The 24,917-nt window shown below is 44.8% G+C and overlaps 2 protein-coding genes across 6 annotated transcripts in view; one reads left to right on the top strand and one right to left on the bottom strand.

Annotated features, from left to right (window-relative positions):
• Nucleotides 1-6,443, bottom strand: part of KCTD10 (potassium channel tetramerization domain containing 10) — a 28,168-nt gene extending 21,725 nt beyond the window's left edge. The window contains exon 1 of one of the 3 annotated variants that reach the window (XM_077876016.1): nucleotides 6,201-6,443. In XM_077876016.1, coding sequence (XP_077732142.1) covers nucleotides 6,201-6,293 — 93 coding nt within the window. In that variant the 5' untranslated portion in view covers nucleotides 6,294-6,443. The remainder of the gene's footprint in view (nucleotides 1-6,200) is intronic. The other 2 variants (XM_077876015.1, XM_077876014.1) reach the window with 2 other exon arrangements.
• A 206-nt stretch (nucleotides 6,444-6,649) lies between these two features.
• The window catches only part of UBE3B (ubiquitin protein ligase E3B), a 53,226-nt gene continuing 34,958 nt past the window's right edge, over nucleotides 6,650-24,917 (top strand). The window contains exons 1-12 of one of the 3 annotated variants that reach the window (XM_077876009.1): nucleotides 6,650-6,801; nucleotides 10,289-10,391; nucleotides 10,646-10,801; nucleotides 11,852-12,033; nucleotides 12,186-12,306; nucleotides 13,667-13,726; nucleotides 14,149-14,253; nucleotides 15,726-15,822; nucleotides 17,305-17,390; nucleotides 18,455-18,537; nucleotides 23,551-23,656; nucleotides 23,957-24,077. In XM_077876009.1, coding sequence (XP_077732135.1) covers nucleotides 11,873-12,033; nucleotides 12,186-12,306; nucleotides 13,667-13,726; nucleotides 14,149-14,253; nucleotides 15,726-15,822; nucleotides 17,305-17,390; nucleotides 18,455-18,537; nucleotides 23,551-23,656; nucleotides 23,957-24,077 — 940 coding nt within the window. In that variant the 5' untranslated portion in view covers nucleotides 6,650-6,801; nucleotides 10,289-10,391; nucleotides 10,646-10,801; nucleotides 11,852-11,872. Of the gene's footprint in view, nucleotides 6,823-10,288; nucleotides 10,392-10,645; nucleotides 10,802-11,851; nucleotides 12,034-12,185; nucleotides 12,307-13,666; nucleotides 13,727-14,148; nucleotides 14,254-15,725; nucleotides 15,823-17,304; nucleotides 17,391-18,454; nucleotides 18,538-23,550; nucleotides 23,657-23,956; nucleotides 24,078-24,917 lie in introns of all 3 variants that reach the window. The other 2 variants (XM_077876008.1, XM_077876010.1) reach the window with 2 other exon arrangements.

Here is a 24,917-nt window from a genome sequence, read left to right as displayed (position 1 = left end):
CCCGGGTCTCTCTCAGTTTCCTTGTCATGCACCACTCAACAGCTGAATTCCAGATGAAATAAACTTTTATATAAATTGAGTGGGATCCCAACTACCACTCCTAATCCTTCCTGTAGGGGCAGGGGGAGGTTTCTCAGGACTACATGACAGACATTAAAAACCCTTGGAAGCAATTTACTGCAAAATTAGAGACTTCCTGTACTAGTGCCACCCAAAACAGCAAGATCTGAGGACAGTCTCCTTAGTGGCACTGCCAGTTCTGTGTCCATCACAAAGCAATGGACATATTATCTGACTTAAGCAGGCTTAGGAAAGGAGATTGGTAGCTGGTACCTATGTACTCAAAGAGAATGTTTCTTTTATAGGTAAAATTCTATGGCTGGAGAAGATGTCCCAGAAGTGGGCTGATTCTTTACAACTCAGGCAGAGTTGTACAGAGGTAGCAGCCCCCTGACAGCTAGGGACCTGGCCTGGCACTCTTTTCGGGGCTTTATGTTTACCACTGAACACAGACGATTCATATAGCACGTCACCATCTGCCAAGGCCACTCAGTGCCTGATGGATCAAGACATAAACAGGACTACTCCATAATTATGTCTGAGTACAGACTAAAACAAGAACATTGCCCAAACATCACCATATCCTGACCAATTTGACTCACTGTCGCTTCTTTAAGTTAGAGCTTTAGCCCCATTCCATTCTCCCCACTTTCAACATAGGAATTACGAGACCCAATCACAGAATTAACCCTTCTTCCTGACAGCATTCAGTACAGTGCAAAACCTCACTTCCCTGAATCCTCCCCAAAATCATACAAGGCAAGCCCCAATCCCTCTGAGATCCCCCAGGGTTCTCCCTCATTGTCACAAGGAAATAAACCCAACTTTGACTATCAGCATGCTCCTGCGGGTTTTGACAGCACACAACTTTAAAAAACTATATCCTGACCCTGAGAAAGGATTTCTTTTTTTTTTTTTTTAATTTTTTTTTTTCAATTTTTATTTATTTATGATAGTCACAGAGAGAGAGAGAGAGAGAGAGAGAGAGAGAGGCAGAGACACAGGCCGAGGGAGAAGCAGCCTCCATGCACCGGGAGCCCGATGTGGGATTCGATCCCGGGTCTCCAGGATCGCGCCCTGGGCCAAAGGCAGGCGCCAAACCGCTGCGCCACCCAGGGATCCCAAGGATTTCTTTTTTAAAGATTTTTTTTTAAATATTTTAAAAAATTTATCTGAGACAGCAAGAGAGAGCACAAGCGAGGGATAGAGCAGAGGGAGAGGGAAAAGCAGGCTCCCCACTGAGCAGGGAGGGCAACATGGGCTCTGGAGGAGCCTAGGGCAGACACCCAATCACCTGAGCCATACAGGCACCCCAAGGATTGTTTTTTAAATTCTCTACGCCTATCTTGCTTGGATCTCCCACAATTAATATGTATTACATTTATAACGGGTAAACACAAAAGTTATTTTTCAATGGGCGAAGGGACTAATGCTGTCCATCGTTCAGTAATAGAGGCAAGAGCCAACCCTCCTCTCGATCTCCATCCACCCAAAAGAGCCGCCTGGAAATCATCCACTAGGGGACTCATGTCAGGGCCCTGCAGGATGGCACAGGAAGAATGGGCTCCTGGAAAGAAAAGTATTTTCTCAAAACAGTGTTCTTGCTTCATCAAGTGACTATATTCCAAGAAGGTACATTTTTCAAAAGCTCAAGCTTAAATCACCTGGGCTGTGACCGAATGCCAGAAATAGAAGGGGTAATAAAAAAGCAGTGCCCCCTCCTTTCCAGTTTTCCTTTGAAATCAGTCCCCAGAAACCCTGCACTAATGATTATCACCAACCATCCCCCTGCCCCAGAAATACTCTGTCCATGGGATGACAGAAGTAGCTGGAGAGAAGAAAGAGTTTCTCAAAACTTTAAATACCTAGGGAAGGGGAGGAACGTGAAGGCTTACAGGTGTGAGGCTTGGGGGTTTTTCAGTTAGGGAAAACTGCTCCAAAATGTAAATACTTTTTAAAGCACCCTTTCAGATCTAAATTTACACAAAAATACGTGTTTTGGGAAATGGTGTAGCATTTTGTAAGGCACCTATGAAACAAAAAAGGCATGAAGTATACTCCAATGTACTTTTACTTTCCAATACCTTTTTAAAGTTAACTTGCATGCAACAGAGTATATGCACAAAGTGCACAATTTGAGGAGTTTTGGCCAGTATATGCATCCGTGTAACCACCACTCTAATCAAAATAGAGAACATTTTCATGGTTCCAGAAAGCCCCTGGATGCCCTCTTCACAGAAGGTACCATCATCTCTACCACCACATAAAACATTTAAAATCCAAACAATGCTAGAACACCGCCATCGTTATTTCCAGCTTGTAGATTTGTGGGTTTTTTGTTGTTGTTGTTTTTTAAAAGATTTTTATTTATTTACTCATGAGAGACAGAGAGAGAGAGAGAGAGAGAGAGAGAGGCAGAGACATAGAGAGAGAAGCAGGCTCCACGCAGGAGCCCAATGCAGGACTCGATCCCGGGTCTCCAGGATTACACCCTGGGCCGGAGGCAGATGCCAAACCACTAAGCTACCCAGGCGTCCCTGGCTTGTAGATTTGGATAGCACATCCCAGAGTTGTTCCCAAAGTGCACTGGCACTGGAGGTGGGTCAGTGACAGAGCAAGGACATGGGCAGGTCCTGTCTGGGCTTGAGCCCATCATTTTCCCAACATTCGTACTTGAGATATACAGAGCTGGAATACATAAATTGAGAAAGGAGTGCCCCATCCCTCCTTCTTCATCAAGTACAAAACAAGCTTTGAAAAGAGATGGGCAGAAATGTGTGGCTAAGAGTTTAGGTTTGCAAGTCAAATCTGAGTTTAAGTGCCCAGTCCTGCCATTGACTGACCAGTTGTGGGAGCCTAGGCAAATCATCTGAGTCTAGCCCTGTCTAGGGGGACAACAGCAGTGTCTCCCTCTCAGGACTGCTCTGAGGGATGCCACAGAGTACTCAGCATGGCTTCTGGCTTACAGCAGCAAAGACTCACGTTATGATTATTCAAGAATGCTCTCAAAGTCTCCAATTATCTTTTCTCTGAAGACCATTTCCAACTCTACAGACACCCACCAGAATCGCTAAGAGATAAAGCAGAAACCATCTTGATCTAGCTTGAGACTCCAGAATAGGCAAAGAAAGCTCTGAACCTTTCTGGAGCCCACCCTTCTAAAGGTCAATACTGGGAATGGTCTTTGGTTGAAAGGTAGTCTGACTGTTCATGTCTCTGAGCCCGTATTGCACTGAGCTAAGGACACAAAGCAGCAGACACTAAGTCTCCCCAGCACATCTCTCTACAGAACACTCCTCAGCCACTGCTACCAGGATCCTGCTTTTTTTTTTCACTTGTTTCAAAGTTTTGATTTCATCATTAATGGGGTTGGGGAGGTGAGGCAGGAGAGAGCAAAACTGGTTACAAAAAACAAAGATAAAATTAATACTTGAGGTATTGGTTATGGATTCTATTCAATCTGAAAATTTTAATCCAGTTAGATCTCCCCTGAGTATCCTATTGCTGACTCTAAACAGTGGCTCTCCCCCTTAAAAACAAAAAAACCTGACATCAGAGTCCTATTCATGTAAATTCTGATGTTAGCTAATCTAGGGGTATGGCCTGAGCAACAGAAATTTTTTTAACTCCCCTAGGTGATTCCAACATGCAGCCAAAATTGCAGCCCACCACTGTAAATAGTTCTGTACACCTATTCACTTCATCATCTTGAAGAAGCTCCCCCAACCTCCTGTTCTATTGGCCCAGTGAATTCCTGACCACACATAAAACTAAACCAGAGCATCATAAATAAAAGCCAGCCCCTATTTCACAGCCTCAGAGCCACAGACAGGAAACAACTGTATACATGCTTAAAAAAATAAAAATCAGCCCAAGGAAGAAAAGTGTTGACTTGAAAAGAGGCTCAGGCAAGTATAATAGGAGAAAAAGACACCACTCCCCTCACTCTTGGGTGTTTTCCATACAGCTCTCTGTGGAAACTGTCTCCATTGTGTGTTGGGGGAGACGTGTGTATGGAAGGTTGGATCAGAAGTCTGAAGAACCTAGGCTAGTCTCAGTCCCACCACTTCCTGTGTGAGGTTCAAACAAGTGTTTTGAGTCTCTGTTTCCTACCTTGTGAAATGAAGGTAAAGCCATAATCTTCATAAGAACCTTCAGGGAATGAATGTTTGAATACTTGGTACCTGGCCCTTAGTGCAGTTTCCCCTCTGTCCCTCAAACTTAAGACCAGAGGTCCCAGCCTGGCTGTATTACAGTCACCTGGATGCATGTAAAAGTACTGATGCCTGGGCTTCACCCCAGGCTAATTAGTCAGAATCAGAGGGGGAGGGAGCAGCTCAGCTGTATTTAAGAAGTTCATGGGGGCACATGGGTGGCCCAGTGGTTGAGCATCTGCCTTTGGTTCAGGTTGTGACATGGGAGTCCCATGTCAGTCTCCCAATATGGAGTCTGCTTCTCCCTCTGTGTGTCTCTCATTAATAGACAAAATCTTAAAAAAAAAAAAAAAAAAAAAAAAAAAGGCAGCTCTTCAGGTGATCTAAGATGTGGTCCCAGCTAAGAGTCACAGAGCTAAGGTGCTCCTTTAACCAGCTTGATCTAAGAGTCACTGCCTTTTAGCTAATTATAAAACTTCCCCAAACTAAGGGCATTTCCACAACTCAGGAAAATCTGCTGTTCCACTTCAACCAAACTGCATTAAATCAGCCACATAACCGTGGCATTATTTTGCATCCAAAATTTGTTTACGGGGCCACTACTGCTATTTCCAATTGTTCTGCTAAATTACTTTCCCTCCCTCTGTGTATCATGCAAACTATTGGCCTATTTCTCCCAGGGGATCCAGCGAGGAAGACGTCACCAATCCCACTTTTTAGGGGAGAAAAATGAAGAATCAGAACTACAAGGTTTCTCTGACTCAGGCTCCTTTCATTACATAGCCCAAATCAAGAAATCATTAATCTCCCATTAACAGGGCGTGTTAAAACAGATTGAGGAAAAAAAAAAAAACAGATTGAGGGGTCCAACCCCCAGACTGATTCAGTGGTCAGTGATAAGGCTTGAAAAATCTGGTCATTTCTAGGACACGTGGGTGACTCAGTGGTTGAGCGTCTGCCTGGTTGTGTTGATCTGTGGCTCCCCTAAAAGGAGCCAGCTTCTCCCTCTGCCTGTGTCTCTCATGAATAACTGGATGGATGGATGGATGGATGGATGGAAGGAAAGAAGGCAGGCAGGCAGGCAGGCAGGAGATTTGGCCGTTTCTAACGAGTTGCCAGGTGATTCTGCAGCTGCTACTGCCAGTCTGGAGGTCAGTTTAAGAACTGCTGGTTTAATGCCTCCTTCCCTGCAGGTGGTCCTTATTTTGCATAAGATGCAGCAAAATCAGATACAGGTTGGCTAAGTCGTCTTCGGCAGTGTTCCAAGAGGCAAAGGAGTAAGAGAGCTAGGCTAGGCTTTGGTCATTCCCAGCCAGGGCCAAAGAGCCATTCCGGGAACAGACCCTTCAAGGATCACACGCCTGCGGAACCCTTCCGACCGCTGGTGACAGCCGGAGATCCGTTCTGAACTCCTTAGGTGTGGCCGCTTCGGGCTCGGACGGAAGTGACTGGAGAGGGACCAAGGCGCGGGCTGAAGGCGCTGGCCTCCGAGGCCAAGGTCCCTGGAGCTCAGGCCCCCGCCATCCCTCCCCTCTATCTCTTCCCTGCTCTCCCCCAAACACGCCCTCGTGTTCAGAAGCACCTGGAAGCTCCTTCTCCAGTTTCCCCGGAACCGAGAGGCTGCAGCCACAACTTCCAAAGACCCCCCCCCCCCAAACGCTTCGCCCCAAGGAATCCCACGCCGCTCTCTAAACCTAACCGTTCTCTGGCGCAGCGCCCTCCCACCCTCACTTTCCACCCCAGAGTCCATCTTCGACAACTCCTCTTTGTTCTCTCCACATTCACCGACCCAACGGGTCCTCAAGACTCGAGAGACCCCCCCAGCTCACCCACACGTATCTACTCCCCCAAGCCCAGATGCTCTACCCGAGCCCCAACAGCCAGGGGCACCGCCCCCGTCACTCACCACAGCCCTTCCCCCACCCCGACCCCCCCCCCCCCCCATCGGCCTCTCCCTTTTCGCGACGGCCCCTCCTCGCGACCCACCCCTCCTTGGCTCCTTCCCTCTCCGCTCTGCTGCTGCCGGGCTCTCGCGGCCGCCCAGAGCCCCCCGTTAGTGGGCACCGCCCTCCCTACCATGAAAAGTCGGAGGACGCAGGAGTCTCCAAACTCGGACTGAGAGGCAGGAAACACCCAGCTCGCGCAAGCTGGGGGCAGAGGCGGGCCCGGGGCGGGAACTTCCGCTGCGCCAGCGCGCTTCCGCCCCGCAGAGCGCGCCTTCGTAAAGGGTCCGTCGTAAACCTACACGTCGGCCGCGTTCCTTCCAGCCTCTGCGGCTGGAGTAGGTGGCATCACTTCTGGGCTGGATCAGGCATTAGCCTGATGAGGGGTCCATTTTCCCCCCCCACCTTCCAGAGAAGAGGGCAAGATGCAAGGAGGTCGTCCTTCCCGAGGGCAGACGCTCTGCGGAACTGTCGTTTCCCGGAACTGGATAATTGGTTCCCAGCGGAGCTCTCAGAGTGGACACCCCGGGGCAAGATGGCGGTCGGGCCTCGGCCGCTGCCCCGGGTCTGGCAGAGCTCGAGGGTATTGGGCTGAGGCGGCGGGAGCTGCGGCCCTGACCCCGAGCGCGGGGGGCCTGGAGCGGGTAAAGATCTACGGCCTGCGGGTAGCGAGTGGAAACGGGGTCTTGGGGTGTCCGGGTGGAGGTGACGGCGGGGACTCTGAGGGAAGGGGCCCTTTGGCGGGGTCCCTGCCTCCCCAAGTCGAAGGGCAGGTGCTATAGGGGCTGGCTTTCGGGGCGGCGGGGGTGTCCCCTTCGTCGTCTTTCCACCCCTATTCATCTGTGGGGAGAATAGGCTTTTATAGACAGACCGGTGCTGGGTGAAGGTTTGTTATGGTGGTTGTCGATGCCGAGGAGAGATGCTGGGCCCAGGAGCCCCCAGACCGGAGTTCGGGCCCCGCTGACTCGCGGTGTGACCTTGGGTGAGCTCCCTCACCTCTCGGAGCCTCGGTTTCTTGCTCTGTAAAATGGAGCGATCAGCTCGTTTCGCATAGGAGTTTGTGTAATGCAAGTTTTAGCGTCTGCCACTCGGCGCTCGGTAGGCAGCTGGTGTTAATGGTTTCAATAGGAAAAACTTGGTCTATTCGGACTCTGCTCAGCCCTACAGGCAGCCTTGCGTTCTCAGCTTTTCTTCGCTGTCCTGGGAGTGGCCGAGTCCCTTGGGTCTTACTTGTTTCACTTAACTGATTTGGAGTTAGACGCGGCTTCAAATTCGGGAGACGAGTGACCTCTCCTGAGTCGTGCTCCCTCTACATTTCATTTTCTCCGTGTGAAGGTGGGATCCGTAACATGCTCCTAGATGGGCTGTAGCCTTCAGTAAATGCTGTTATTAATGGCCTAAGTCCTGTTGCCTGTTCTTTATTTTTTTAAACAAATTTTTAAAAGATTTTATGTTTTCATGGGGGGGAGGGGCAGAGACACAGGCAGAGGGAGAAGCAGGCCCCATGCAGGGAGCCGGACCAGGGACTCGTGGGACTCGATCCCTGGTCTCCAGATCAGGCCCTGGGCAGAAGGCGGCGCTAAACCCCTGAGACACCCAGGCTGCCCCCCCTCCCCTTGCCTGTTCTTTAAAAATTGGGCCACTGAGGCCTTCAAGAGCTGTTGGAAAGACAAAATTGGTTAAATATCTGTACAGTGTCTGAAACATGATCTGCCCTTAACAGATTGGTGGTGGTCACTAAACCTGGCTGCCCAGCTAGTCCATAGGGGGAAAATCCTCTTGGGCTCAGACAGCAGTTGATACTTAGGATGCTTCACTGTGAGTTTTGCCCTCTGGACTCTTTCATAATTCTGCATGAAGCTGACCTCATCCAGGGAAGACTGATTTTGAGCAGCTACCATGGGACTGTAGACATAGAAAAGCATCTGAGGCCTGTCTCTTAGTATTAAAATCTTGGCTCTGCTCCTTACTAAATGGTCTAAGGTGGACTATGGGATGTAACTAAATGATGTTACAGGGTTGCTGGTCTTACTATGTAGAAGGACGGGACACGTAGTGGATACTTAATTTATTTTCCTTTATAAATAATCCTGGTTTATCACTGCCCTCTTGTGTTTCTAATTTTTCCACATATATCATTGTTTCCTAAATTGGGTTAATTCCTTAATTTGGGTTTTGTTTTTAAAGTCTAGGTGCTATATATAGCAAAGCTCAGTTACATGCTATCTGCTTTGAGATACTCCTTGTTAATGTTTTCCCACTTAATCGTAATCACAGTGTCATGATGACTAAGTCAGAATAGAAGTGTAAATGTTTCAATTCTTTTAGCACCCCTAGGAGGTAGGTACTATTATCCTCAATTTATAGATAAAGCTGAAGCCTAGAGAGGATAAGCAATTTGACCAAATGAAGTAGAACCAGAACTAAAAAGAACCAAGGGTACTTTGTCTGATGCAAGGCTTTTTCTACTACATACAGCCTTTTGTTTGATTATGTCAAAGTTTGTGTAATCCTTCATTACAGTTACTTTGGATACATACTTTAAGACTTCAAAATATGTTTTGTTTGGTAAACTAGTGGATTCTAGGCAGATAGGTGAATAAGAAGGAATTAGAAAAACTGCATAGTATATAGGCTATTACATGGTGTAAACAGAAACCAACATACAGCCTCCTGAGGGGATGGTAATCTCAAGGAAGAGATCTTCTCCTGCAAGGCCCCCTGGGAGAAGTGAAAGTTTTGAGATAGTCTTACAGCTACTTTGTCGCAGTTTGCCTATGCAACCTCCTGTTTTTCCACTGAGAAGAGCTCCCTTTCCTCACCCCTCACACAGCGTTCCTCCTCTTCCACCACAATGAGGGACTGTCTACATGTTAAGGAACTATCATACCATAGTGCTCACAGCTTGGGCCCTCTCTTTTGCAGCTCTCAGGAGCTCGAAGCTGTTACCCAATCTAAACAGGGTCATAGCCCAAGTGACAGGATTGGTGAATCTTAGTGCACCCAAGGATAGGACAAAATTTAATGGGTGAGGAATGTAACGGTTGCAGCATTATTTCCTACCCGAAGAACCTGAGTGACTGTGCAGATGAGAGCCTCTACTGAAGAGTTTTTAAGAAAGTCTAAAAAATAATTCATTGATTAGACTTATTGACTGCAATCTATCAGCCACCTTGATAGGTATTTGACGTACACCATTTCACTTGGTCCTCCTCAGCCTCTGCCAACGAAGACGTGAACACAGAAAGCCTCTGAGGCATCTCTCTGCAGTACTTGGCAGAGCTGGGGACCTGCTCCAGCTCTGTGTGACTCCACAGCATGTGTGCCTCTTAGTACCATGCTGCCTCACCATGTGCTTTCTGCAGAAAATTTATAAAACAGACCAGTTCAGGGATGCAGAACTTCCCATAATCCCTCCACCTCAAAACAGCTACCCTCAACACTTGTTTTTTTCTCCCCGGCTTTGTGTCTCTGTGCACATGCATTTTTCTTCTTAATTGGGATCATATTGGTTCACTGCCAACTCTTTCTTCATTTCTCCAGAATAAACATTTATCATACATTAAAAAACATCAAACATAATTTTCGGTGGTTTTTTAACATTCCATCCCCTTTGTTGCTTACTATCCTAAAATGTGTACAGTATTATTATTATTATTATTATTATTATTATTATTTATTTATTGCATGTACAGCTTTAATTCATCTTCTCTGGGATGGTTTTCAGTCTGCTCCCTTTAAACTGAAGGCCTGGGGAGATCTGGTGTAACATTTAGATCAGATGTTAACTAAAAAGGACATTAGTGTTTTATTTTTTTTAATTAAAAATTTTTAATATATATTCGACAGAGCACAAGCAGGAGGAGCAGCAGGCAGGCAGAGGGAGGAGGAGGAGCAGGCTCTCCACTGAGCAGAGAGCTAGACATGGGGCTTTATCCCAGGACCCTGGGATCATGACCCTGAGCCAAAGGCAGACACTTAACCAGCTGAGACACCCAGGTGCCCCACTAGTGTTGTTTTAAACCAGAGGCACTTTTTGTTACTTTTATTCACTGAGGAAGATAGAGGATGTCCTACCTATAAAACTTAACCCTGAATCTGATTTTTTTTTTTCCCTTCTGCTTCTGCCAGAGAAGACCAGCGCCTCTGAAGTGAGTAGCTGCCCTGAGCTGTGAGCCCTCTAGAACATCACTAATGATTACCTGGCATTTCTGTGTCACAGGCAGGTCCTCAGGTGAGCTCTATTCTGTTGCGCAGAGCAAGTGATTCAGGAGACTGCTATCTTTTCCCACCCTGTCTTCTTACCCTCCCTCCTGTGATCATGTGGGACTTTGTTCATTTGTTTTGACAATTAACAACGAGAGACCCATGGGAAAGCCTTGTTGTTTAACAGATGTGAATCAGTGTTGAAAAGGGAGGGACCACAGACCTCAGTATGTTGACATAGGAGGAGCTCTGAATGAGCTTTTTATTCTTTTATTTTTAAAGATTTTATTTATTCATGAGAGACACAAAGAGAGAGGCAGAGACATAGGCAGAGGGAGAAGCCTACACCCCAGAGAGAGCCAAATGCAGTACTTGAATCCAGGACCCCGGGATCATGCCCTGAGCCAAAGACAGACACTCAACCACTGAGCCACCCAGGTGCCTTTTTATTTTTTGATGGTGTTTTCACATGGGCACTGCTTTGAGGGAGGTAACACGGTAAAGAGATTGTTTTCCAGAAACCTGGATTTCTGAGTAATCAATTTCAGTAATTTTGTGAGCTGGGCTGATTATATATTTGGGATAGAATGACAGTTTTCAAGCATCCAAAGAAATCATCTCAGAGTGGGAGGCTCCATGGACCAGTGTTGTGTGCTCTAGGCTGATAGCCAAAGCCACCTCTTTGGGAAAAGACAGGTACTAGTGATTTAGGTAAAAATGTATGTAATGGATAATTTAGAACCTCTGTCCAAAATATGCCAGTCAGTGGATGGCAGAGTTCTGCTCCAAACTCCTCATTGGCCTTTGGCAGGATGGGATCAGTAAGGATGGCAGAGTAAGTTATACATAAAACCAGTCAATTTAACAGTGTGTCTTGCATTCTGGAATCACACACATTTGGATTTTTTAGTGTTAAAATGGCCCTTTTTCAAAAAAAAAAAAATTAAGGGTTTCTTTTATGCTGAGCACAAAGTAGATGCCAGTAAATATTTGTCAAGTGAATGGCTGAAATAATGATGACAATAAATAATTATGGTTGATTATTTTTCCCTTCAAGTCTTGACTTGGCAAAATAAATGTGACTGCTCATTGTTAGACTGTTCCAGAAAATTCAGATATCTAGGAACCTTTGACCTGGAGGATGCCTGGTTTGCATTAGAGCTTTAGGGATGGAATCAGTTCATGCGTTGTTCATCTGTTTAAGGATTACAGAGCCCATATCCTATGGCAGATGCTGTGTTCTTTCTCTTAAAATGTAATTATCTAATACAGGAAAGAGCATTGCTGCTCTGGATGAGTTGCATAAAAGGAGCCAATTGGAAGTTGGGACTTGTGCCAGGAGAGCTATTAGTCCTTTTGGAAGGTACAGAAGGGCCCTGAGTAGCTCTCTGCTGCCCGAGTGCCTGCCCACCCTTGGCTCCTGAGCCCCTTCCTGTGTGTGTTTTTCCTGTAACAACCTACAGAGGCCGCTTGCCACTTTCCCTACAGGGTTCGTGCAAGTTTGCAAACATGTTCACCGTTTCTCAGACCTCGAGAGCATGGTTCATCGATAGGGCCCGTCAAGCTCGAGAGGAAAGGCTTGTGCAGAAGGAACGGGAGCGGGCAGCTGTCGAGATTCAGGCCCACGTTCGGAGTTTCCTGTGTCGGAGTCGGCTGCAAAGAGAAATCAGGTGGGCACCAGGGACTCAGCACATGTTCCTTTACTCCCAATTAATAGCAAGGAAAGATGGTGTTTTCTTCTACAGTTCTTAAAAAGCCTTCCAGCTGCTGTGAGCTCCTAATTTAAAATATCTTTTTTTTTTCCTTGCCCTGCCCTACCCAGGAGAGAGATCGATGAGTTTTTTAAAGCAGATGATGCTGAGGCCAGTAAAAGAAGTGCACTTTGTATTTTTAAGATTGCCAGGAAACTGCTGTTCCTGTTCAGAATTAAAGAGGATAATGAGGTAAAATAATGGTGGACACTCTGCTTCCCATTGGCCAGGTCTTTTTAAAGTATCTTATAAATACTAATTCACACAGTGAATTGTAGGCTCACAGTGAGCCTACAAGATAGACTCTGTGACTGTGACATCCTGCCCTTTTTTTTCTTGGGATGTGTTTTTTAGGCATTATGCCCTGTGCTTCTGAGAATCATCATGGTTCTTTTTACATAGACTATGATAAACACTTGGACTCAGATGCAAACAGGAGCCAGGCAGATTAGGCAAATAAGTAAAAGAAGTCATTTATAGTACAAAACATAAGAGAAATCATAATGAGCAGTAACTCGATGGGAGGTGGTTGTGATGGAGGATGATGAGGACATCAGAGGGAGTGATGGAGTCTGTGGCAGGCCCACTCAGGGTAGGCAGCCACTCTTGGGCTCTAGCCAGTGGTGGACTGCAACTCTGATATTTAAAGGAGGTGCTGGAGATCCTGTGCACATTTGTAAAAATTGGTAGCTAATTTGAAATTTATTTCAAATCCTATAAACCAAGGAAGACATGCTGGTTGCACATTTGGGAGTAGAACGATCAGCCTAGAAATAATTCCAGGGAAACAGTGAGTTGGCTGAAATAGTACCATTGAGGAGTGCCTCTGTGTCCCAGAGGTTAGGCATTCGATACTGTTAAGCATCCCATTGTGCCAGACCCTCCTCTAGGCACTGGGGCCTCAGAAGGAAACAAGATGGGCAAGGTCTCTAGCCCTGTGGAGCCTGTAGCCCAGAAAGGCAGAACTACACTGTTGGTGGACACACAGTCATGTAGATGAGGATAGGCAGGTACAGTGAGGTGATCCCTTTTGGAAACTATAGTTTAGAAAAATGAGTTGGCTGCCTGGGGCTATAGCACTTTTGAGGGTGGATCCAGAGTTGGTGTAGACAGTGTGACTTGGTTTCTAGTTTCCACTTTCTTTCCTTTTTCATTTCAAGAGAAAAGTGATGATATGATAGTTTGTGAGGCAAAAGTCTGTGTTGGTGGTCCTTAGGGAATGGCCAACAGGAGAACACAATTCAGGGGACAGCTGTTGTCCTGCAGGAGTGCAGGCCCAGATTGCCAGATTAATTTCATTTTTCCAAAGGAGCCCCCATCCAAAACACACATGTAGAGCTCATCCAGCCCATGGGCCACCAGTTCAAGAGCCTTTCGTTAGCCTCTCTGATCCTCAGTTTCTGTATCTATGAGAGAGAATTAAATACGGTCACATATGTGAGTCATCTGGCATCATCTGAGTCTCTGCAAGTGCCAGGTGCCCAGAGGACACTTCTTTCCCGTTTCAACATTGGTTGTGGGAATTTATAACCACCACTCTGCCTCTTTGCAGAGATTTGAGAAGTTGTGTCGCTGTATCCTGAGCAGCATGGAGGCTGAGAATGAACCCAAGGTAAGTGGGGTGGGGGCTGGGAAGTTTCCCACAAGCTCTCAGGTCAGTGTCTTGAACTCTGAAAGTCCCTGCTGAACATTATGATTTTTTTCAGTATGACTCTGCATATGTACACCCCCTCTTCCGTGTGTAAGTAATGGATCAAAACATTAACAAAGTACAACTGATTTTCTTAGTTTCTTCATTATCTAAGAGTTATGGTCTGCTCCTACCTCTTACTCAGGAAGATAAATTCCCTTAGTAGGCTATTTTATCTCTGGGTTTAACCTTAAAATAAATCCTACTCACTGCTTATTCACTGGTTCATCTCCGTGGGCTTCTCTGGCACTGGGCCTAGTGAATTGGTCCCGTTCCAGGAGCTATAACATATGTGATTTGGTCCCTGTACCTGCCCATTACGTTTCTCTCTTTCCTGCTTATAGGTGTGGTATGTGTCCCTGGCTCTTTCCAAGGATCTCACTCTCCTGTGGATTAAACAGATCAAACATGTTCTTTGGTATTGCTGTGAGTTTCTTGAGCAGCTCAAGGTAAAACAAGACACCCATAAATATATCCTTCTCATTGGAGGCCTTTAGAGTATATTTTGAGAGTCTTCATGATTCCTTCATAGGTTATTCCTTTGGAAGTTTGCCAGAGTCTAGCAAGAAATTATTAGAGCCCCAGTCTAAGAGAGCAAGTTAGATACTGTTATCAGAATGAGCCCTTCTTTCACATATGATATTTTTAACGTTGGCCTATATTTACTATAGTCTCGATGCCTGTGAATCTGTTGATTTTCTTTCCATTTCTTTGATATAATTTATTATTTATATTATTATACTTGTCAGGCCTCTTGTTAAAAGTACCAAAACCCAGCATGAGTGCAGCTAATAATACATACAAGTTAAGCAAGAAAGAGATTATCTTTCATAGAATAGTGTCTGTAACATGGCAGCCAGGGATTACCAGAGCCAGGAACTTCTAGGATTCTACTTCTTGTCCCTTTCTCTCATCCCTTCCCCCTTTTGGAATGAAGGGAGTTCTCTCCTGCGAAATCATAGTAGCCAGTAGTTCTGGCCTCACATCCTTACCTTATTTTGACCAAAGAGAAAAGAGAGGCCTCCCCAACTAGTTTAGAAATCTGAGAGGACTCATAAAGGCCCAGTGGGATCCTGGTCTCAACCTTGAGCTGCTCACAGTGGCAAGAGGACACTGCCACTGGCCTTTCCTAATCCTGTGTTCACTCTTGTGTTAAGAGAAGGTGGGCAGGGGTGTGAGTCATTTTCATTTTGCATGATGTGGGGAGAGGTTTCAGGGGCAGAGGCTTGGCAATGACTTGGGTAGTAGCTGAGTGATGGAGCAAATGTCCCCAGAGACCCCAGTGATCTATTCCTAGTCATCTCCCTTAAGGCACTTATGAATGACTCACTTGGCCTTGACCTGGCAGCAATCATGAATTATGATTATGATATTAGCCAGTATTACATAGAGTTCTCTACGTGCCACGCACTGTTCTTAGTGCTTTATATACATTAATCCATTCATTTCTAACAACAAGCCTATGAAGAAAGCAATGATCCTACGTCTAGTCAACAGCTGAGGAAATGGGTACAGAGGCTAAGCAATTTGCCCTAAATCACACAGCTAGGAAGTGGTAAAGCCAGGAGTCTAAGCTCAGAGTCCCTGTTATGTTCAATTGCATTTCTGCTCCCCTGCTTCAGTGAACATGCATGCATACCTCCCCCACACACACACAGAGCAAGATAGCTCCAGTCAGCTTGCTTTCCAAGAATTCTCAATTCTCAAGAGCGTTTCAGATTCCATGCTTGAGCACTAGTGTGCCAAAATTGCTGTTCTTTTACTCCCAAAGTGGTCATTCCCTAAGAGAAAAAGAATAAACCCCAACAGTACCGACTCACCTACCAGAAGCCAGGTGCATCCAAGCACGTTGTAAATGGATGCTTCACTGTTGGAGATTGCAGGGCATATGTCTTACTCTTAGTCTCTTTATTGTTTCCAGCCTGAAATTTTACAGGATTCCAGACTTATCACGCTGTACCTCACGATGCTTGTCACCTTCACAGACACTTCAACGTGGAAAATTCTCCGTGGGAAAGGTCTGTGGGACTTGCTTCTAAACCTTTCCCAAGGGCAGCCCCGGTGGCACAGCGGTTTAGCGCTGCTTGCAGCCTGGGGTGTGATCCTGGAGACCCAGGATCGAGTCCCACATTGAGCTCCTTGCATGGAGACTGCTTCTCCCTCTGCCTGTGTCTCTGCCTCTCTCTCTGTGTGTGTCTCTCATGAATAAATAAATAAAATATTTTTTTAAAAAAACCCTTTCCCAAGTTTGCATAGGGAGCTTGGAGACCTTTTCACCTTTTTAAGAAGCATATTTGCCACCATAAGCCTCAGGGAGGGACCTGAAGCCATACAAATGAAGATGCACTTACTTCCATCGGATAGCATATGTAGTATCTAGGATATGTTCAGTCTTGTGTGTTCTAATCTCTCTTTGCATTTATGTTTAAAGGCACAGTCCCTCTGATCTAATTTTTTTAAACTCCCATAGCACCTCAGCCTCCAAGCGATAATATTCCCTCAAGCCTTGTCATTCTTGTCAGAATCATTGAGCAGCAAATAATTCTATTTTGCTCATAAAATTTGTATTGTGAAGCTGCCTCCTTCCCCAGATAGTGCACTGAGCATTATGTGTTTCATCTGTTCGCTTTTTCCATCCGCTCAGCAAATAGCCTTCTCCATGCCAGATACTGTGCAGGGGCTGGAGATACAGAGGTCACTGCCCTGAAGGGGCTCTGGGTGCTGGACAACTGCTTTGTGCCCGCCCTTCCTTAGAGAACCAGGGAGTCCAGTGAGGGAGACAGCCACTAAAGGGAAGTCCTGTTTCTGTGGCTGTGTATGAATATAGGCAAAATGTACACACAAACACATATCATGACAGCAGTGTGGCAAATGTGTGCACGGGAGGAGGCGTACAAGAGAAATGAGAGTGTTGAGTGGCTAAAAGAGGACCTGCATCACTGTGTTGGGGGCTCAGGCTATCCTGCAGAAGTGATATCTGAGCTAAGGGCCTGAGGGACGGTTGGCATTTACAGAGCCAAGAAGAGGGACAACACTTTGAGAGCAGAGGCAACTATCTGTGCAAAGGCTTCCGGCCAGAGAGGAGAAGGTGATTTTAAGGCCTGGTTGTTGGGGGGTAGTTTAAAACTTGGTGAATTCTGGCCTTGAGTTCCAGGGAGCTTGTATTCCAGTGGGGAGAGGAGGCAGCTGCAGAGAGCTGAAAGTACAAGACCCTCACAGGGAATTAGGAAAGGTGCTGTGGGCACTCAAGCCGAGACATAACTTCTGGCTTGGGAAGTGATAGGACCCATCACCTAAAAGGTGACACTTGGGCTGGACCTTCTGGGAGAAAGAATTCTGGAGATCAGCCTCTCCCTGTGTCTGGTACCAAACCAAAGGGGAGTAGAAAGGCAAGCCAGAGAAAATCTACTTTTTTTTTATGGACTTGAGCCTGGGGCTTGATGTGCTGTCCCACGTATAAATAGTTCACAGTAAGACCAGAGCCTTTTTTCTTCATTTAGGGGAGACTCTTCGACCAGCCATGAACCACATTTGTGCAAACATCATGGGACATCTCAACCAACATGGATTTTACTCTGTGCTGCAGGTTTGTGACCCCATCCCCTAATGTGGGACCTCATTCTTCCTTACCTGAACTTGGATTTTTACAGCTGATTTTGGCACATCTGATGCACTCCCCACAGAAACCTTTTTGCAGGAGGAGTTTATCCTGTCCCTTTCCCTACTTGAGTCACTTGTGGTTTGCGTCAAGGGAGGACAGTGGCGCTGGGATCCCTTTATCTTTGGCTACAGGAAAAACCCTGTCACTTGACATTTAAAGTCAGGAAGGAGGCCTCAGGGCCTGGCTCCCTCGGGTTCCTTCTTGGATGGTATCTGGAATTACTTTTCTTGCTCTGTCCTCAAACACCTTCTGTCCACATAGCCCCTCATTGTGCCAGCTCACACACCCTGGGCACTGTCAAGAACTCTAATCGTTGTATAAAAGCACTTTGGAATTCTTGAGCTTAACAAGTAGCATTGATTTAGCCCTTCCTACTGCCTGGGACTGAGATGGGCCCCTTCCTGATCAGGTTTCCTTTTCTCCTCACACAAACCCTGTGAGGTGGCATGATGGCCAACAGTAGTGGAATCAGCTGTTCTTTTCAGTGAGGAAGCTTGCTGGATACCAGAATACAGGGGGGAACACATACATGTGAAATTTTAAGTCTGGTATCCTTTTCACTGGCTGTAAACTTTTTTAGCTATTTCTTACTTTAAATACGATACTGAGAGACAGAGTAGCATAATGAAGGAGATAACCCTTACTTTGCTCTCCTTTTTTCTGAAATCCATTCCAATATAGTTTTTTATCTGAAGCCTTCATTTTACTTCCATGCTGCTGCTTTACGTCCAAGTGAATATAAAGTCAGCACTATCTGCTGACCAGTTAAAATGTTCTTTTTCAGGGGCATCTAGGTGGCTCAGTGGTTGAGTGTCTACCATCGGCTCAGATCATGATGCCGGGGTCCTGGGATCGAGTCCCATATCAGGGACTCCCCTGCAGGGAGCCTGCTTCTCCCTCTGCCTGCGTGTCTGCTTCTCTCTGTTTGTCATTCATGAATAAATAAGATATTTTTTAAAAATAAATAAAAATAAAACATTGTTTTTCAGATCTTGTTAACCCGTGGCCTGGCAAGACCCCGGCCTTGTTTGTCCAAAGGCACTTTAACTGCAACCTTTTCTCTAGCGTTGCGGTAAGTAGTAAACTCCAGATGAGGGGTTGTCGTGCTTCGAGAGGCTTCCTCTTCTCACTCTTCTTTCCTCCTGTTCCTTATGTTATGTTCTTATGTTCCTTATGTGTGGGCTTGCCCACTTAGTTGGAATTCACAGGAAGTGTTCTTCCAATCATCATGCATCTCTTGGCGCGGCAGCTCTTCTATCTGTGCCCCTGAATTTTTTGCATCATGATTTGAAGGAAGCTTTTCCAGGTGAATTGCTTTCATTGTACCAAGGGCCCGAGATACAAGCATCTTCCTTTTTGAGCTTTTAATCGATATAGAGAACCTGAGAGCTGGAGGAGGCCCAGTGGTGGCCATGGTAGAGGATTTAGGGAGTAGTGTTGTGAACACAGGTTTAAAATGTTCAAATCTGGAGGCTCAGAAGATTTGCTATTTGCCTTCACTTAGGCAATACAAAATACATAAGAAGCTAAATATTTCTATATGGAAATTATGCCTACAATTCTGAGAATCACCAGATACACAAAGCTGTGTCTGTTAACTGATCCAGAATATTCTTAAACTGTTGACAGGAGCACTAACTTGGGAGAGATGTTAATAAGGTAACCGGATAATCTTAATCCCCAAGATAATAATAACTTGGGACAGAGAGAGTATTGTGGTCCAGTCAGATTGGTGGAGCTCTCTGCTCTGCCCCCTTTGCTAATCCACAGGGCACCTTACTTCAGGGAGCTCTTGACAAGTCCCATGGTATAGGAACCTTTGGGCTTGTTTAATCTGATTGTTGGCTTGAACATATCTGAATGCGAAATACCCTTGCCTAATTTTCAGTGGTGGAGCATGTCTACTAATGCCCCATGGAGTCCTTTTCTTTGGAATACTATTTTGGAACATGATGATCTAGAGTATTGGACAACTTTTTCTGTAAGGGGCCAGCTAGTACATATTCTCAGTGCTGTGGGCCACACATTGTCTCTTACAACTACCCTGCTATCCTAGCACAAAGTGGCCATAAACAATACATACATAAGCAAGAAAGGCTGTGTTTCAATAAAACTGTATTTAGAAAAATAGGCCGTGGGCAGAATTGGCCTGTGAGTCATATTTTGCTACTCCTGGTCTGGATGGTGCTTTCTACTAAAGACTTAGCCCCATGGGACTGTTTAAATAGAAATACATTAAAATTAAGAATTCAGTCTCTCAGTTATGTTAGCCATGTTTCAGGTGCTTTGGGGCCATGTATGCCTGAGCAGTGATGACCTTACTAGACCGCACAAATAGATATTTCTGTCATCACAGAAAACTGTATTGGACAAGGCTGGTCTAGAGCAGCCCTGTCTAATAGAAATACAATGAGAACATTAAAAAAGCCCAAAGGAGGAGTGCCTGTGTGGCTCAGTCAGTGAAGCATCTGTCTTCAGCTCAGGTCATGATCCTGGAGTCCCAAGATCGAGCTCCACATTGGGCTCCCTGCTCAGCAGGGAGTCTGCTTCTCCCTCTGCCCCTCACCCCACTCGTGCTTTCTCTCTCTCTCTCTCTCTCTCTCTCTCTCTCAAATAAATGAAATCTTACCAAAGAAAGGGGAAATTAAGTTTAATGATCTATTTTATTTAAACCAGTATATCTAAAATATAATCATTTGTACATGAAGTCAGTATTTTTAAATCACTTCTTGTAGTTAATAATTTTTTTCTTTTCATACTGAGTCTTAAAAACCTGGGGTGTATTTTATACTTAAAGCTGCCACTTAACTAACCATATTTTAAGTGCTTGGGAGCCACACATGGCCAGTGGCTATTGCGTTGGACAACAAGTTTCTAGAAGCAAGATCCTTAAGACAAAGGGGCAGGAATCAACCAATGATGCTATAATTAGTTTCAGAAGTAGACCAGATTATCTAGTAAACAATGATACCTTCCTTGCAGACCTTGAGAGGAGTTGTATTTAATGAATCATGAGATGTAAGTACAAACAGGTTTTCCAGCAGGAGGTTTCCGGCAACTTCTTTTCCTGATCACCTTCTGGGATGGCTCATTCCAGCATTGCCCACCCTCTCCTCTGGCAGGGGCAGCAAAGAATTGGTACACAGATGCCTGAGCTCAGGGGCACAGCAACAGCTCTGCCTCTTCCTCTGCTGAGAATACAAATCTTTCCTTCTGTTCCAGTGTCCGTCCTCTGTCCTGGGATGGTCGTCAGAGTGTGATTCACCAAGAGGGTCACATCTGGCCATTCCAGCACATTCTTCTCCATTAAGAATATGGAAGCATCCATCATTTTAGACCTTTTCACTCTGTGTTCAAGTCCATTGGCTCACTTGTGAAGGCTGGGCTGCTCTAAAGTCTTTTTCTTAAATAGTGTACCTTTTCCCCCCTCTGAATATCTGTATGTAATTGAAAATGGCCAGGGCCTTTTAAAACAAGGTGTCTTGTGGTTTTGTCATACTGGGATATGGTACTGAAAGTCTGTAAAATTATAGATCATATGTTTAGGCATGATCACCAAATCTTATGCAAACAGCTAATGTTCATGGGCCATACAATTGTTTTAAGATTCCTACCCTCATGAATTGACTCCTCACCACACTCTTTAATCTCAGTTTTATAGAGGAAGAAGGTAAGGCCCAGAGAGGTTAAGCCACGTAACCCTGGTCTCAATTAAACCCAGGCTGTCTGACTTCAGAGCCCATACTCTTTACTCCTTATTCTGTACACTTGCCTCATGTATTGGACACAGTTTTATATTCCAGGAACAATATATATTGAACTTGTGGCATGTGGAAACGTTCTAAAATTCTCCCTGTTCCGTTTATGAACCGCCTCTGGTTTGTCCAGGCTCAGTTTCTGTTTTTCCTATGTGCCCGTCCAGCTCCTTGGTTGCAGTGTGAACTCTCTGTTGACGGGGACTGTGCGGTGAACCTCTCTTTTTCCAGCTCAGCTCAGTGAGTTTAGCTTGGTTGGTCAGCCTTCTATAGACAGGTGGTTTACATAGACACTAATATTTTGATCATTTCAGCCTTATGCAGCTTTCTTTTCCCAAAAATGGTACCCTTGAAAGTGGTAAAGTTAATAATACAGGTTCTGATAGTCTAAATACTGGTAACATACTTGGTCATTGCCACTGGAGTATATTAGCTAGAAGATATCAATCTCCTCCTGTAAGTTCGACTTTTCTTTTTCCTGCATGACCTCTGGTGTTTACTTTTTTTAAAAAATAACTTTATTGTTGAACTATAATTCACATATCCTACCTTTCACTCATTTAAAGTAAACTCAGTTCACTGGTGGTTAGTACATTCATGGAGTCGTGTAACCATCACCACTGTCTGATTCTAGAATGTGTCAATTACTCCAGAAATAAATCCCATACCCATCAGTAGTCACCATCACCACCCCCAATCACCCAACCAGCGCTTCCAGCAACAACTAGTCTGCATTCTCTCCCTTGGGATTTGCCTGTTCTGGATATTTCACATGAATGGAATCCTGCAATGTATGGCTTCTGTGCTTGGCTTCTTTCACTTTGCATAGTGAGTTCATCCAAGTTGTAGAATGTATCAGGTCTTGGTTCTTTTTCATGGCTGAGTAATATTCTGTGGTATGACTGCCACATTTGGATTGTTTCTATAAGGGCCCATAAATGGTGCTACCATTAACATTTGTAAGTTGTTAGTGTGGAAGTATTTTTCATTTCTCTTGCATATATTCCTAGGAGTGGAATTGCTGGACCATGTGGTAACTCTGTGCTTAACTTTTTGAGGAACTGCCACACTTTTCCAAAGTAGCCTCAGCATCTTACATTTCCACTAGTAATGAATGAGGTTACAGTTTCTCCATGTTCCTGCCAACCCTTGTTATCTTATTTATCATAGTTCTCTTCATGGATGTGAGGTGATCCCTCCCTGTTGTTTTGATATGCAGTTCCCTGACAGCCAGTGATCTTAACCATCTTCTCATGTGTTTACTAACCATATGTATCTCTTTCTTTGGAGAAATGTCGATTTTGATCCTTTGCCTGTTGATTAATTGGGTTATTTGTCCTTTGTTGTTGAGTTGTAGGAGTACTTTATATGTCCCAAATAAAAGTCCCCTTATCAGGAGATAATTTGCAAATGTTTCTTTCCTTTCTGTGAGTTGTCTGCTTTCTTGATGGTGTCCTTTGAAGCACAAAGTTTTAAATTTTGTGATATTTATGTCCTATCTAAGAAATCTTTGTCAAACCCAAGGCTACAAAGATTTATTCCTATGTTTTTTCTAAGAGTTTTATAATTTTGGTTATAAAACTAGCATTTAGGCATATAATCCATTTTGAGTTAATTTTTATATTCGGTGTAAGGCAGGTAGGGGTCATTATCTTATTTTAATAACAATTATCTTTTTTTCTGATTATGGAAGATTGTGTGCTTATTGTAGAAAGCCTGGGTGAAACAAAAAAGCATAAGGAAGAAAAAAATGTCCCTCATGATTCTACAACCCAGATATACGTTGTTAACATTCTTTTTAAATCTGTCCTTCTTGGTTTTTTTCACTTATATATACTTACGAGCTTATCTATATGTAAACATATCTAAGTATTATTGTCATAATGCATACTTAGAATAAATTGCTTAATTGAAGTGTGAATTGTTGGTGAGTTATCACATAGTAAACATGGCTGCATAAGTACCACTCCCCTTGAGAAATAGAACAGTGCCAGCATTCCAGAAGCTCTTTTCTTTCCTCTCAGCCACTACCTCCCCCCTCACCTCCCTTAGACATAGTTTCTTATTCTGTTTTCTTTAAAGTTTATTACAGCGTGAATATTCTCTCATGTCAGTAAAACTTCAAAATGGATTTCTCGTAGTTGCATCCTGCAGCTGTACTTTCACTGACTCAGCCACTCACCTTGGGGTGTCCCCATTTTCAGCCTTTAGTTTTCCTAGAAGTCCTGTGAAGCATAATTCCAGGGGAGTTGGGGGCATTGGCAGAGTGGCTCTTTGGCTCTGGGGTGACGCGCAAACCTGTGTGAATAAGGTGATCTGTCTGTGTCTAGCCCTGTGATTGCCGCACAATTTTCAGACAATCTGATTCGGCCATTCCTCATCCACATCATGTCTGTGCCTGCTCTTGTGACTCATCTCAGCACAGTGACCCCTGAGGTAAGTGGCTCTGTGATTCTCCCCTTAGTCCGTTTTTCCCTTTCTTCTTAGAAATTAGTAAGATATTTTCTCTGTTAATTTCCACTTCTTCTCCTGATAGTTCTTCTAAGCAAGGTAACCACCATAGGCACACTCATGTTAGCAGGCCAGAGAGCCAGGTTCTCATCTTTGTTCATTTTCTTCCTGGCCATTGAGAGCACGTTTGGCATCCAAGTGTTGATCTGCAAGCCATCAAGTTCATGTTCTGGTGGGAAATTCTTCCTGTCAGCTCCCACCCTAACAGTCTGCAATTGTTTGCAGCGCCTCACTGTTTTAGAATCTCATGACATGCTTCGTAAATTCATCACATTTTTAAGAAATGAAGATCGATGCCGTGATGTATGTGAAAGCTTAGAAGGATGCCATACACTCTGTCTGATGGGTGAGTACCTGTGTCTGGAATTTGTGTTCTGGGTGTCAGGAAAAAGCCCAAGTTTTTTTGTTTTTGTTTTTGTTTTGTTTTGTTTTTTGCTGTTCTAGAAATCATGAGTTGTTTTTGGTAACCCTTAGAAGTACTTAAAAGACATGTAATCAGATAGAAAATAAACATGCAAAATTGAAAACCAATGGAAAATCTATCAATCTGGCAACCTAGTTGAGTGAGTGTATATGAATGTTAAATTTCTGCCCTCAGCTTCCTGACAGCCAAGGGAAAAATGAAGATGCAAGGAATTGCCTGGATAATTCTCATCTCCAGAGAGAAGGGCAGGTGTGGTTGGATGGTGTTTTTATGAGTGGGGTCTGCATCATCTGTTTTATGGTTTTTTGTACATGAATAAAAGACAGGAGCAAATAGAAGCATTTGAAATTAGCAGTGGTATGTAATTCTCATCACTTGGAAATTTATATAGAAAAAGGTTCTGGGGGCAAAATCTTAAGAGAGGTTATGGTGAGAGTCCTCACCAAAGCATATTAAATAACTTGGGTGAACATTGAACAACGATGATTTCCCAGAATGTTCAGATGTCCTTCCAAAGGTTGTTCTTATATTGACTCTTGATTTTCAAATATCAGTGTACTATTAAAGTGTTGTGCTCTTCTCCCTTTGGCTTTAACCAGGGGGAGAGGCCAGCAGGCAGGCGGCCCTCACCCTGCCTGGCACGTGCAGAGACCCCAGCCACTCTGTGTGGGCAGGGTGCTGTCAAGACCAGACCTCTAGGGGTGGGGGTGGTGGCGGCGGGGGGTGTGGGGAACTCTTGGAAGGGAAGAAATATCACTTCTT

The sequence above is a fragment of the Canis aureus genome, chromosome 27 (genome assembly GCF_053574225.1).
Source record: "Canis aureus isolate CA01 chromosome 27, VMU_Caureus_v.1.0, whole genome shotgun sequence".
In the NCBI taxonomy this organism is placed as follows: domain Eukaryota; kingdom Metazoa; phylum Chordata; class Mammalia; order Carnivora; family Canidae; genus Canis; species Canis aureus.
Note: the sequence above shows the minus strand (reverse complement) of the source record. Positions and strands in the feature narration are given on the sequence as shown.